At 37.1% G+C, this 15,102-nt stretch overlaps 1 protein-coding gene across 1 annotated transcript; it reads left to right on the top strand.

Annotated features, from left to right (window-relative positions):
* Positions 1-13,707: 13,707 nt before the first annotated feature.
* Positions 13,708-14,319, top strand: TGIF2LX (TGFB induced factor homeobox 2 like X-linked). Its single transcript, XM_043897410.1, has one exon. The coding sequence runs from the start codon at positions 13,708-13,710 to the stop codon at positions 14,317-14,319; it is 612 nt and encodes a 203-aa protein (XP_043753345.1).
* The last annotated feature ends 783 nt before the right edge of the window (positions 14,320-15,102 follow it).

Below are 15,102 nucleotides of genomic sequence, written 5' to 3' on the forward strand. Positions count from 1 at the left end.
ATGATAAACCCACAGTAAACATTATCGTCAGTGGTGAAACATTGAAAACAATTCCCCTAAAGTCAGGAACAAGACATGGGAGCCCACACTCACCATTACTATTCAACATAGTTTTGGAAGTTTTAGATACAGCCCTCAGAGAAGAAAAATAAATAAAAGAAATACAGATTGGAAAAGAAGTAAAACTCTTAGTGTGTGCAGATGGCATGATACGCTACTTAGAAAACCCCAAAAAGACCACCAGAAAATTATTAGAGCTAATCAATGAATATAGTAAAGTTGAAGGATATAAAATTAGCACACGAAATCCCTTGTATTCCTATACACTAACAATGAGAAAACGGAAAGAGAAATTAAGGAAACAATTCCATTCACCATTGTGATGGAAAGAATAAAATATGTAGGAATAAATCTACCCAAAGAAACAAAAGACTATATATAGAAAACTATAAAACATTGATGAAAGACATCAAAGATGACACAGCTAGATGGAGAAATGTACCATGTACATGGATTGGAAGAATCAATAGAGTGAAAATGAGTATACAACCCAAAGCAATCTATAGAGTCAATGCAATCCCTATCAAGCCATCAACGGTATCTTTCATAGAACTAGAACAAATAATTTCACAATTTTTATGGAAATACAAAAAATTTTGAATAGCCAAAGTACTCTTGAGAAGAAGAATGGACCTGGAGGAGTCCACCTGTCTGACTTCAGTCTCTATTACAAAGCCACATACATCAAGACAGTATGGTACTGGCAGAAAGACAGAAATATAGGTCAGTGGAACAAAATAGAAAGCCCAGAGAGCAATCCACACACCTATGGACCCCTTATCTTTGACAAGGGAGGCAAGGATATACATTGGAGAGAAGACAATCTCTTTAACAAGTGGTACAGGGAAAACTGGTAAAACACTTGTAAAAGAATGAAACTAGAACATTTTCTAAAACATACAAAAAATAAATAAAGAAAGAAATAAACTCAAAATTGGTTAAGGATCTAAACATAAGACCAGAAACTGTAAAACTCCTAGAGGAAAACATAGGCAAAACTCTCTCCAACATAAATCACAGCAGGATCCTCTATGACCCACCTCCCAGAATAATGGGAGAAAAAACAAACAAACAAACAAAAATTAACAAATGGGACCTAGTTAAACTTAAAAGCTTTTGCACAATGAAGAAAACTGTAAGCAAGGTGAAAAGACAGTCTTCAGAATGGGAGAAAATAATAGCAAAAGAAGCAACTGACAAAGAATTAATCTCAAAAATATACAAGTAGCTCATGCAGCTCAATTTCAGAAAAATAAATGATCCAATCAAAAAATGGGCCAAAGAACTAAGCAGCCATTTCTCCAAAGTAGACGTACAGATGGCTAACAAACACATGAAAAGATACTCAACATCATTCATTATCAGAGAACTGCAAATCAAAACCACAATGAGGTACCACCGCACACTGGTTAGAATGGTTGCTACCAAAATGTCTATCAACTATAAATTTTGGAGACAATGAGGAGAAAAGGGAACCCTCTTACACTATTGGTGGGAATGCAAACTAGTACAGCCACTATGGAGAACAGTGTGGAGATTACTGAAAACCTGGAACTAGAAGTGTCATACAACCCAGCAATCCCACTGCTGAGCATACACACTGAGGAAACCAGAATTGAAAGAGACAGGTGTATCCCAATGTTCACCACAGCACTGTTTACAATAGCTAGGACACAGAAGCAACCTAGATGTCCATTGGCAGGTGAATGGATAAGAAAGCTGTGGTACATATACAAAATGGAATATTAGTAGTAGTAGTGTACTGAATGTCACTCAGTCGTGTCCGACTCTTGTGACCCCATGAACTGTAGCCTGCTAGGTTCCTCTGTCCATGGGATTCTCCAGGCAAGAGTATTGGAGTAGGTTGCCATTTCCTTCTCTAGGGGATCTTCCCAACCTAGGGATTGAATCCATGTCTCCTGCATTGCAGGCAGATTCTTTACTGACTGAGCTAGGAGGGAAGCCCTAGAATGGAATATTATTCAACTATTAAAAAGAATGCATTTGAATCAGTTCTAATGAAGTGGATGAAATTGATGCCTATTATAGAGTAAAGTAAGTCAGAAAGGAAAACACCAATACAGTGTATTAATGCATACATACATAGAATTTAGAAAGATGGTGATGATGACCCTATATGCGAGACAGCAAAAGAGACACAGATATATATATATATATATATATATATAATTAATATATAATTTATATATTATATATATATTATATTATATAAATTATATATAATATTATATATATATTATATTATATAAATTATATATAATATTATTTATTATATTATATAATTATTATATAATATAGAATATATTATATTATATATATAAAGAAGAGACTTTTGGACTCTGTGGGAGAAGGCAAGAGTGGGATGTTTTGAGAGAATAACATTGAAACATGTATATTACCATATGTGAAAGAGATCACCAGTCCAGGTTCGATGCATGAGACAGGGTGCTCAGGGCTGGTGTCCCGGGACAACCCTGAGGGATGGGATGGGGAGGGAGTTGGGGGGGGGGTTTCAGAATGAAGAATACATGTACACCCATGACTGATTCATGCCAATGTATGATTAAACCACTACAATATTGTAAAGTAATTAGCCTCCAATTAAATAAATTATTTAATTAAAAAAAAAAAAAAACCTCAACATTTGAAAAACTAAGATCATGGAATTTGGTCCCATCACTTCATGGCAAATAGGTGGGAAACAATGGAAACAGTGACAGAATTTATTTTCTTGGGCTCCAAAATCACTTCAGTGACTGCATCCATGAAATTAAAAGATGTTTGCTCCTTGGAAGAAAAATTATGACCAACCTAGACAGAATATTATAAACAGAGACATTACTTTGCCAACAAGGGTCTATCTAGTAAAAGCTATGGTTTGTCCAGTAGTGATGTATGGATGTGAAAGTTGGACCATAAAGAAGGCTGTATGGTGAAGATTTGATACTTTTGAAATGTGGTGTTGAAGAAGATTCTTGAGAGTCCCTTGAACTGCAAGGAGATCAAATCAGTCTATCCTAAAGGAAATCAATGCTGAATATTCATTGGAAGGACTGATGATGAAGCTGAAGCTTCAGTACTTTGACCACCTGATATGATAAGTCAACTCATAAGAAAAGACCCTGATGCAGGCAGAAAAAGAGACAGATGTAAGGGACAGAATTTTGGACTCTGTGGGATTTGGGCTGATTTAAGAGAATAGCATTGAAGCATGTTTATTACCATATGTAAAATAGATGACCTGTACATGCATGAAGCAGGGCACCCAAAGCTGGGGCTCTGGGAGAACCCAGAGGGATGGGGTGGGGATGGTTGTCCCCAAGGGAGGGATGGGTTAGGGAGGGTGGTCAGAGGGGGGTTCAGGATGGGGGGGGGCATATGTGTACCCATGGCTGATTCTTATTGATATATGGCAACAACCATCACAATGTCACAGTAATGTAATTAACTTCCAAGTAAAATAAATTTATTTTAAACAAACAAACAAACAAACAAGAAAAAAAAAAAAAAAAAAAAAAAAAAGACCCTGATGCTGGGAAAGACTGAAGGCAAGAGGAAAACGGGATGACAGAGGGTGAGATCGTTGGATGGCATCACTGACTCGATGGACATGAGTTTGAGCAAGCTCTGGGAGATGGTGAAGGATGGAGAAGCCTGGCATGCTGCAGTTCATGGGGTTACAAAGAGTTGGACATGGCTGAGAAACAACAAGATAAGTGATCCAAAGAGCTTCTGGTATTAAGGCAAAGGAGGAGTTATTTCTTCAGGGCAGGAATTCTTTTTTTTTTTTTTTCCATTTATTTTTATTAGTTGGAGGCTAATTACTTTACAATACTATAGTGGTTTTTGTCATACATTGACATGAATCAGCCATGGATTTACATGTATTCCCCATCCCGATCCCCCCTCCCCTCTCCCTCTCCACCCAAAGAGTGAAGTAAGCCAGAAAGATAAAGACCAATACTGTATACTAACACATATATATGAAATTTAGAAAGATGGTAATGATAACCCTATATGCAAAACAGAAAAAGAGACACAGATGTACAGAACAGACTTTTGAACTCTGTGGGAGAAGGCGAGGGTGGGATGTTTCGAGAGAACAGCATCAAAACATGTATATTATCTAGGGTGAAACAGATAACCAGCCCAGGTTGGATGCATGAGACAGGTGCACTGGGAGGGCAGGAATTCTTAATTAGATTTTTTTTCAAGATTTATGTTCAATCTAAAGAATATTGTGACCACACTGTCAACAATCATATTTATCCATGGTCATAGTTTTATAGCCAAAATTTAAACAAGATAGTGCTCAAATTGACTTTGATAACAAGGGTAGATTGGTCCCAGCAGGGATTCTCCCTTTGAAGAACTAGGGATCTTAGTTTGTTCAGTCCCAGGCTGTTGGTTATAGGAGAAAGTCCTGGACATAAGGGAACTTTATTTCATTTCCCTATCCCATGTCAATAAATATCTAATATTTTTAGGCCATTTTTCTTGTCATTGGATCATAGCCATATGTTGATCAGTCTTTTATTTTCCCCCCAGGGGGTACCCAGCTGGGGTGTGGAACCTTAAAAAAAAGTGCTTCCATACTAGCTCAAGCAGTTTGTACCAGATGTCTGTGAGATCAAAGCAAACCAAGTCAGTATCTCACCAGCTGGGAGTCACACTCCAAATAATGCAAAAGGCAAAAGGATGCCCAGAAATAAAAAAAAAAAAAAAAAACAAGTGGCAATAGTGCACTCAAAAGATAACAAAGTCTAGGCCCACTAGACCTGCGACCTGGCTGAGTCAGTACTATCTGCCTTTTTTAGTTCTGATATAGTTTCAAGCAATTTCTTGTTGTTTTCCCACCAAGTTCCTCTTTTAGGAGATTCTAGATACCAATCAAAGCAAGCATGGCTGACTTTTCCTAATTGTGCATGCAAAAGTATCAATTTTGGAATATCAAAAGAGCCCCAATTTGGTCATTTTTTGGTTGAGGTCTCTTTTAGTATAATTTCTCCAGTTAACTAGGTACCTGCAAGTATGAGTTCCATATGTATTGTACATGACTCTGACTGATGTATTAGTCTGATGTTGACTTTTTGACACCCTTTTGTTTCTGTTTTTGAGATTCTGTTTCCCATTTTAAGTTGAATTTGTCAGGGAAAATCACTATTGAAATTGTGTAGTGGGCCCATATGATGCTTGTGAGCTTAACTCCAGCAGGATTCACCCCAGAGTAATTTCAGCCCCTCTTACATGTCTCAGAAACTGCCTCTGGCAATCTAAGACCACTGTGGCTGCTCAGGTCGCTGAACGGCCAGTTCTTATGTATGACCCCTGGACAAGCAAGCATTTTTTAATTAATTGGTGGGTTTCCCTATTGCACTCTTGCATGGTATGAAGACTATGCCTCCATTACTCCTGTAAATTTCTCAGTCACCTGAGAAAACCGAAACCAGCCAGTAAGAGTTTTGCTCCATTTTGTCAAAGTGAAGCTCTCATATATATTTCCTTTCATCCCAACAAATTCTACAAAGGCAGTCAACTTGAAAAGTTTCAGATCAGTCTCTTAACTACTCAGACAAGACCTTTCATTCCCCTAAAACAGAGTGAACTCAGTATCTTTCAGCCAAACTCTGGGTATTTCTTGATTTTTTTTTCAGTTGACACCACCCCCACCCCCACCCCTCCCCCCTCCCCCCCACCCTTACCCCTCGCCCCCTTTCCCCCATCCCACCCCCCCGCCAGTACCTTTCCACTACACTAGATGAGTAATTCCCCTGGCATCTTTCTTTCTGGGTGGCAATTTCTTGGTAAATTTCAACCAAGCCCCACTCAGTGTCTAGACTATACGTGGGTATGCACCGGATGTTCCATTCAGGCCCTCAACCCCAGTATCTTTACAACTGGAAGGGGGCAGGTAACCTGTTTCACTGCCAAATAAAATTAGGAATCTCAACCAATATGGGTAATTCAGAAAACAAGACTTCAGTTCACTTCAGTCACTCAGTCGTGTTCGACTCCTTGTGACCCCATGGATTGCAGCATGTCAGGCCTCCCTGTCCATCACCAACTCCCAGAGTTTACTCAAACTCATGCCCATTGAGTCAGTGATGCCATCCAATCATCTAATCCTCTGTTGTCCCTTTCTCCTCTCACCTTCAATCTTTCCCAGCATCAGGGTCTTTTCAAATGAGTCAGCTCTTCACATCAGGTGGCCAAAGTACTGGAGTTTCACCTTCAACATCAGTCTTTCCAATGAATATTCAGGACTGATTTCCTTTAGGATGGACTTGTTGGATCTCCTTGCAGTCCAAGGGACTGAACTTGGGCTGGACTGCAAAAAACAGGAGAGACTTAGCAGAATTCATCTGTACTCCCTGAGGAGGCAGATGGGTGCAAGGGGCTGCTGCTGGTACCAAAGTTCTGGTTCCTCGGGGAGTTCAGGCAAAGGAAGGAAGTCTGCTCTGGGTTGATTCATTAGTTGCCATAGCCGTCAACTGAAAATGATGCACAACTTGAGAGTTGCAATTTAAGTTTTTATTTGGGCAAAATGAGGACTGCGGCCCAGGAGGCAACACCTCAGAAAGCTCTGAGAGACTGCTCATCATTTTGTACTTCTACCAGAAGTATATCAATATACTTTTTTCAACATACAGTCTTTCAACAATCTTGCACCTTAGAATCTATTTGGTCATGATTATTTGATAGGAGAAAAATCATAACCAATGTTGCTTTATATGTGCTATGGATTACTATGAACACTAATCAAATTTTGTTATCTATTTATCAGTCATTTATATTTCTTCTTTGTTAACATGTCCATACTGTTTGCTTGTTTTTCTATTAGGATGGTGCACTCTTTATTGATTTGTAGAGAATATGTAATTAATAAATATATTAAAACATTGCTTGCTATATACATTGTTGATTTTAAAAATAATCTGTCATTTAAAAAGCACATGTTTCCCACTTTCTAGAGTAATGGAAATAAAAGCAAAAGTGAATAAATGAGACTTAATTAAAGTTAAAAGCTCCTATACAGCAAAGGAAATCATAAACAAGATAAAAAGGCAATCCTTGGAATGGGAAAAAAAATAATTGCAAATGAAACAATTCACATAGGATTAATGTCCACAATATACAAGCAGCTCATGCAGCTCAATACTAGAAAAACAAACAACCCAATTTAAAAACTGCACAGAAGACTTAAACAGACACTTCTCAGAAGAAGTCATACAAATGACCAACAAACACATGAAAAGATGCTCAACATCACTCATTATTAAAGAAATGCAAATCAAAACTACAATGAAGGATCACTTCATACCGGTCAGAATGACCATCATTAAATAGAGGTCTACAAACAATAAATGCCAGAAAGGATGTTTTAAAAAGGGAACCCTTTTGCACTGTTGGTGGGGATGTAAATTGATACAACCATAATGGGAAACAGTATGGAGAGTCCTTAAAAAACTAGGAATCTACCATATGACCCAGCAATGTGACTACTGGATATATATCCAGAGAATGCCATAATTGAAATAGTTGCATGTGCCTCAGCGTTCATTGCAGTATTTTTTGAAATAGCTAGGACATGCAACCAGCCTAGATGTGCATTGACAAATGACTGGATAAGGAAATTGTGTGTATATATATATATATACACACAATGGAATATTAGCCAAAAAATGAACACATGTGAGTAGGTCCTAATGAGGTGGATGGACCTAGAGCCTATTGTACAGAGGGAAGTAACTCAGAGATAGAAAGACATATATTGTATATTAATGCATGTGTATGAAATCTAGAAAGATGGTACTGATGAACCTATTTGCAGGGCAGCAAAGGAGATGCAGACATAGAGAACATACACATAGACACATTGTAGGAGGGAGAGGGTGGGATGAATGGAGAGAGGAGAGAGTAGCTTGGAAACATACACATTATCAAATGTAAAATAGATAGCCACTGGGAATTTGCTATGTGATACAGGGAGCTCAACCCAGTGCTCTGTGACAACCTAGAGGGGTGGGATGGGGTGGAAGGTGGGAGGGAGCTTTAAGAGGGAGAGGGCATATGTATACCTGTAGCTGATTCATTGGTGTATGGCAGAAACAAGCACAATATTACAAAGTGATTATCTTTCAATACTTTATTTAAAGTAAGCATAAAACCTGAATAGACATTTTTCCAAAGAAGATAATCACCTCACTCCTGTCAGGGTGGCTATCATCAAAAAGTCTACAAACAATAAATCCTGCAGAGGTTGTAGAGAGAAAGGAATTCTCCTACACTGTTGCTTGGAATGTAAATTGCTACATCCACTATGGGGAACACTATGGAGGTTCCTCAGAAAGCTAATGAATCAGCAAATCTACTCTTAGATATATAGACAAAGAAAATAAAACTTCTAATTATATATATGCCCCAATGTATGTGGCAGCATTATATACATTATGTATAGTAACTGTCTTGTAAGATTTATAAAATTTAGCTTTGAAAATAATTTTCATGCTTTTCAGCTTTTTCTATTCTGTGCAACATAAATTTTTCTGAATCTTGATACTTAAAAATAGACCTAAAAAAAAAAATAGACCTACAACTACATGGTGAGGTACTACCAAAAAGTAGAGTGAGAGAGATACAGAAGTTTATAACTAGTTAGTAGTTACTGATTTTTAATGCATACTTTGTAATCCATAATTTTATTATAAAGTGTATCTATATTTTAAAAATACATATTTAAGAAGATTTTTGTCTGTCTACATGTTGGGATTTTTCATACTAAAATTTATCACATTTATATAATCAGAACTAATATAATCTTTACCATTATGATGTCTTTTCTACAACTGGTGCCTTTATGTATATGCTTATATGTATGACACACATATGTATGTTCAAATTAATTTGGAATATATAATAGCATTGATATTACATAAAATCCCATATACTCAACTTCCTACTGGATGCTAAAACAGACAAACAAAAATTTTGAAACTACCAGTCCCTTTTTCCAACCTGTCTTTTCTCCCATGGTTAGGTTACACCCACCTACATTCCTCCTAACTAAATATATTATATGAATTTGCCAGGATTCTCCACATTTTATATCTCTACCACTCATACAACGAATTTAAGGATGACTCCTTGTGTGCTTCTCCAATTTGTTTAAAACTATAAAATATAAAACCTACCTCCTGAGAAGTCTGTATGCATGTCAAGAAGCAACAGTTAGAACTGTGCATGGAACAACAGACTGGTTCCAAATTGGGAAAGGAATACGCCAAGGTTGTATATTGCCACCCTGCTTATTTAACTTACATGTGGAGTACCTCATGAGAAATGCTGGACTGGATGAAGCACATTCTGGAAAAAGATTGCCAGGAGAAGTATCAAAAACCTCAGATATGCAGATGACACCACACTTATGGCAGAAAGCGAAGAAGAACTAGAGAACCTCTGTATGAAAGTGAAAGAGGAGAGTGAAAAAGTTGACTTAAAACTCAACATTAAGAAGACTAAGATCATGGCATCCGGTCCCATTACTTCATGACAAATAGATGGGGAAACAGTGGAAACAGTGACATACTTTATTTTGGGGGGGTCCAAAACCACTGCATATGGTGACTGAAATCCATGAAATTCAAACACACTTGGTCCTTGGAAGAAAAGTTTTGAACAACCTATACAGCATATTAAAAATCAGAGACATTACTTTGCCAACAAAGGTATGTCTAGTCAAAGCTATGATTTTTCCAGTAGTCATGTATGGATGTAAGAGTTGAGTCCACATCCACATAAAGAAAGCTGAACGCTAAAGAATTGATGCTTTCGAACTGTGGTGTTGGAGAAGACTCTTGAGAGTCTTTTGGACAGCAAGGAGATCCAACCAATCAATCCTAAAGGAAATCAGTCCTGAATATTCATTGGAAGGACTGATGCTGAAGGTGAAACTCCAATATTTTGGCCACCTGATGAGAAGAACTGACTCATTTGAAAAGACCCCGATGCTGGGAAAGATTGAAGGCAGAAAGAGAAGGAGATGACAGAGGATGAGATGGTTGGATGGTATCATCAACTCAATGGACATGAGTTTGAGTAAACTCCAGGATTTGGTGATGGACAGAGAGGTCTGGCGTGCTGTAGTCCATGGGGTCACAAAGAGTCAGACATGACTGATAGACTGACCTGAACTGACAAAATTTCTGTCAGAAAGTATTCAATGTTTGTGGTGTGTTCTTATCAACATTCATTACTTTCAGGGTGAATAAGCATCCTTAATCAATGATATGGAAAGCCATACCTATCATGTACACAGTACCATTAAGACTTGAGGCTGTGCCCATATTTTGCTTATTTCATTGTTCTCATTATACCTACATGTTCACACTGTTTTAATTACTTGCTTCTTTAAAATACAGGATTATAAAAAAAAAAAAAAAATACAGGATTATATCTTGTGGGACAAATGCTTCTAACTCAGTTGGCTTCCACAAAAAAATGTAGTATGTCACATATTTATCTTTCCAGGTGAATTTTAGAAAGATTTTTCAACATGTAATGTAAAGTGAGAGTTTGAAGGAGGTCCAGAGCATATGTGATTTTGAAAGACACAAAGATAAATTTAAATAAAATTGAAATTATTACAATATTAAGATTCCATAACCAAAATGCAAATGTATTTTTCCATTTATTAACATTTCATTTTATGTCCTTCAATAGGATTTTATATTTATCTTAGTGTCTGCATAATACTTAGAGTCTGCATAATACTTTCCAATTTTATGCCTAGATGTTTTATAATTTCTCCAATATGTTTTCTAAAGGATGATTATAGGTATATGTTAAAGTTTATCATTTATTCACTTGTAACTGACCACCTCATCTGACTGTTATTATTTCTAGTAGTTTCTCAGTTGATTTTAAAATATTTCCTAAGTGGCTAATCATGCCATTGACAACCTCCTTTTCTTATATGTTATGTTAATTTCTGTTTGTTGAATCCCACTGACTCCAACTTCTGATCAGTGTTATAGTAGTGAATAAAAACCTCTACTTTGCTCATGAAATTAAAATAATAATTTTTGTTTTACTGATCATATATAAAGCTCACTATTGATGTTTATCTCCCAACCTAGGCATCGAACCCAGGTCTCCCACCTTACAGGCGGATTCTTTACCAGCTGAGCCATGAGGGAAGACCAAATGTTCCTTAATTTTCTTTCAAAGTATAGACTATCTGACAGAAATTATCCAGATAGTTTACAATATGATAATATCTATATGCTTCTTCTTTATTTTCAGAGTTGGCAAATTCCCATTACCACACCCCAAATTTTTTGGTTCTCTTAAGTCACTTTTTTTGGGAGGGTGTTAATTAGTGTGCTTTTCCAATTTGCTTTTGCATCACTCCTTTTCATTGAAATCAAAACAAACTTTTCATTGTTCTTTCATTTTTTAGCTTTACAGACAGACTAACATTATTTGTAGTGAAGACTACTCAAACATATTCAAATTATAAGTAGATTACTAGCAACTATAAGCAACAATATGTAAAAGACTTCAGTCTTGTCATAGCCGTACACAATTTGAGAATTCAGATGCATATTCTAGAATAATACAATGTCCATTCATTAAAATCATAAAAGTCACTTTTCAGATTCATATGGGCATAAATCAATGCTTATAAATATACAAAACTAATTGTTTCCTATTAAATCTCATGGTGTTTCTGTAAAAAGAAGCAATAAAAGAAGATAAAATTTCATAGAAACTATTTAGATAATTTGAGCTCCCTAGAAGCTTTAAATAAGTGGAAGCAATCCACCTTTTTCTTGGAGATGTTTTTAATTCACATTTTGTATCATCACAAACTTAAAAACTAAAACAAAACAAACAAAAAAAAACCTGAAAATGAAAAATATATGTTATTCATTCAGGTTGTTGCATCATGAAACAAAGAGGCTTTTATGTATCAAAACTGGTAGATTTATTCTCAATTTTTCACCTCTTTCCAAATTTCTCTGTTTCTATATCTGTTACTAAAAGAGAAAACAGTGTCCAGATTTCTTGTGTGTAATTTGAACCATTATGATATTCCTCTTCAGAGGGGTTAATAAAGGAGTCATTAAAATAAAAGCCCTTAGATCACATCACTGAGAAAAAATCACGTGATTTAAATATGTAACAATTTGGGCAATCCTTCCCTTAGGCTTCCCTTCCCTTGGTCTTCCCTCGTTGCTCAGCTGGTAAAGAATACTCTTGCAATATGGGAGACCTTGGTTTGATCCCTGAGTTGGGAAAATCCCCAGGAGAAGGGAAAGGCTACCTACTCCAGCATTCTGGCCTAGTTCAAATAGTTGGACACTACTGAGCAACTTTCACTTCAGCAGAAATCTGAATCCCAGAAATAAAAGAGCATGTAGAAGCAACAAGTAAGGGATGGTAAGGTACTAAAAACTGTACTGATAGACAAAAGTAGTGTCAGTGAGCCTGGGTCATAACTATATTGTTGGGAACTAATTCTAGAAAGTGTGTTCTCACCCTGAATGGAAAATCTAATTTTCTGTGTTCCAATAGTCCAAAAGACCAATGGAAGTAGTAGCACTCTCTTCTATAGTATTCCAAAAAAGACTTTCACTTGTAACCAGCATATATACTTAGTGGTTATTGTTAATTGATTGTGTACCTCACTAGGTCTCCCTAACAGTAAGTTTTAAGCCATGAATGTGATCACTAGTAAGATTACGAATAGTCAAATGATCAAGCAGACAATATTTTGATGTCCAGCTCAGTAACAGCAAATAAAAACGTTAAGGTTAAATTGACATTGTCCCTGTCAGATAGAAACTGTGTATAATATATGATGTTTAAGGTGATGGCCAGGAGTTTCCCCTGTAAAGTTTCTAAAATTAAGAATAAGAAATACCATACCTATCTTTGATAAGTCAGAGTCCATGCTTGTCCTCTAAGTGGTTGAGAGTGTTCTTGAAAGAGCCGATCCTTATTTTTAGCTCTCTGCAGTTAAAATGTAGAATTTGCAAACTATTTTCATCTAATTTGGGAGAGGTGATTGCAATGTACTTAAAATATTTTTAAAATTTTAAATAATCTAAGTCTGTGGTCCCCATTATTTCTTGAATCCTATGCTGTCCTATGTTTATAAAAAAAGGAACCCCCGAATTTCTGATACTTCAGAGAATCATCACCAATTTTGGCGAAAGAAATAGAGTTCATTATCTAGCAGTAGCTGGTGACAACAACAGAGAATAAAATTCTGCAGAACTGTATAAACTGATTGGGGTAAACACAAGTGAATTTGGACCTATAGAAACAAAGTAAATGCAAAATAGGAAGTGGGGGGAGGGCAGCATGAGGGGCTGAAAGGATGTGACATCACAAAGCCAACTGGCTCAACAGTGTTACCAACACTGTTAATTGTTCTAGGAAGCAAAAAGTGAGACTTCCTCTTGGCGACCTAGCCATGCTTTCTTCACTGGCTTTCCCATACCTACGTTAGTGCTAGGTCATCCATCCTTGGTTCCTAGGATATTGAAGACAGGTCCCTAGAACATGGAGGCCACTGAAGAAAGTTCAACGGAGACCTGAAGCCTGGGTCAGGGCACCTCAATGAAGTCAAATAGTTACAGTGCTACAGCTGAAGTTCTTGTCTCACAAAAGGGCAAGAGAAAGCGGAAAGGGTACTTGCCAACTGAGTCGGTGAAGATCCTCTGTGACTGGCTGTATGAACACTGGTTTAAGACTTATCCTTCAAAGGTAGAGAAGTGCATGCTGTCAGAGCAGATCAGTTTGTCTTTCCTGCAGATTTCTAACTGGTTCATCAACGCCCGCAGACGCATTCTTCCGGAAATGCTTCTACAGGATGTAAGTGACCCCAACCAGATTATCATATATCACCAAAAAGGCAATGCTACTGATGTGACCCACCAGCAGGGTGGCTATCTATCTATTGATGCCAAGTCAGGGCCCAGAGATCCAGACACGATAAAATGTCAGCCTCTGAGCCCCTCGCTGATGGTACAGGGATCAGGGGAACTGCCAAATCAAGAGATGGTCCCAGGCCAGAGGCTAATTCCTAAGGCCCAGTTAAATGAAAAGGTTGAGGTTTTCAACAGTGGGCCCTTGCTTATATCGTCTCCCGAACCTGTGGTGACAGGGGAGTACAAGGATTTCAGCAACTTCCAGCTGCTGGTTGATGCAGCCGTACAAAAGTCTGCCTAACTGGAGCGACAGAAAAAGCAAGAGTCTAACTCATGATTTCCCATGTCTCTAAAAATTCCTGGTAGTCAGTCCCTTGGTAGATCTATTTATGCTCCCCAAACTAACTTGCAATTTTTTTTTTTAATAGAGGCATCTTTCCTTCTAGGGGTTTATGAGAACTATCACTAGCTAGTGGGACTCAGTTCTGCCAGGTAGTTCAGTGTTGCCAGATGAAACAACTTGTCATCATGATTAACACTCCATCAAGTATCTCTGTTCTTTCTTTTGCTTCCCTGTGGATTTAAAGGCTTCAATCAGACCAATACATCAGAGACTAGACACAGTGTTAGGACTTCAGAGAAGAATGTTTTGGCTTTTCTAGTCAGACTTTTTGGTCCCAGAGATGCTGAAGATACCAAGTCACCCCTCTTTCTCCCACTCTCTGTAACTTTCCTTGCTTATTAGCATATTGAATAATGGAAAGGAAAGACTCTATAATAAAGATGGCTATAGCAGCACAGGCCTCATTTTAACTTTCGAGTTTTTGTAAAATTGTCAACTCTGTTTTCCTTTGAACAGTTTATCAGCAATCTTAAGGAGTAGCTAATTTCTGTAAAGGGATAAGTATGAGAGTCAAAATACAATGAATTCATAAACATGTTACAGGGGACGGTGAACTCTTATTTGGGGTTAGTTTTCTTCTGTTTATTGTTGGATAATTGATCATAGAGAATATTTTTATTAGTTTTAATTAGCTACATCAGAGGAAAAAGGAAAAAAAAAAAGAAAAGAAAAAGAAAAAAA

The sequence above is a fragment of the Cervus elaphus genome, chromosome X, assembly GCF_910594005.1.
Source record: "Cervus elaphus chromosome X, mCerEla1.1, whole genome shotgun sequence".
NCBI classification, from domain to species: Eukaryota; Metazoa; Chordata; class Mammalia; order Artiodactyla; family Cervidae; genus Cervus; species Cervus elaphus.

What these genes read in the sequence shown, in the direction of transcription:
- TGIF2LX (XM_043897410.1), top strand. Translation starts at nt 13,708, where the DNA reads ATGAAGTCAAATAGTTACAGTGCTACAGCTGAAGTTCTTGTCTCACAA.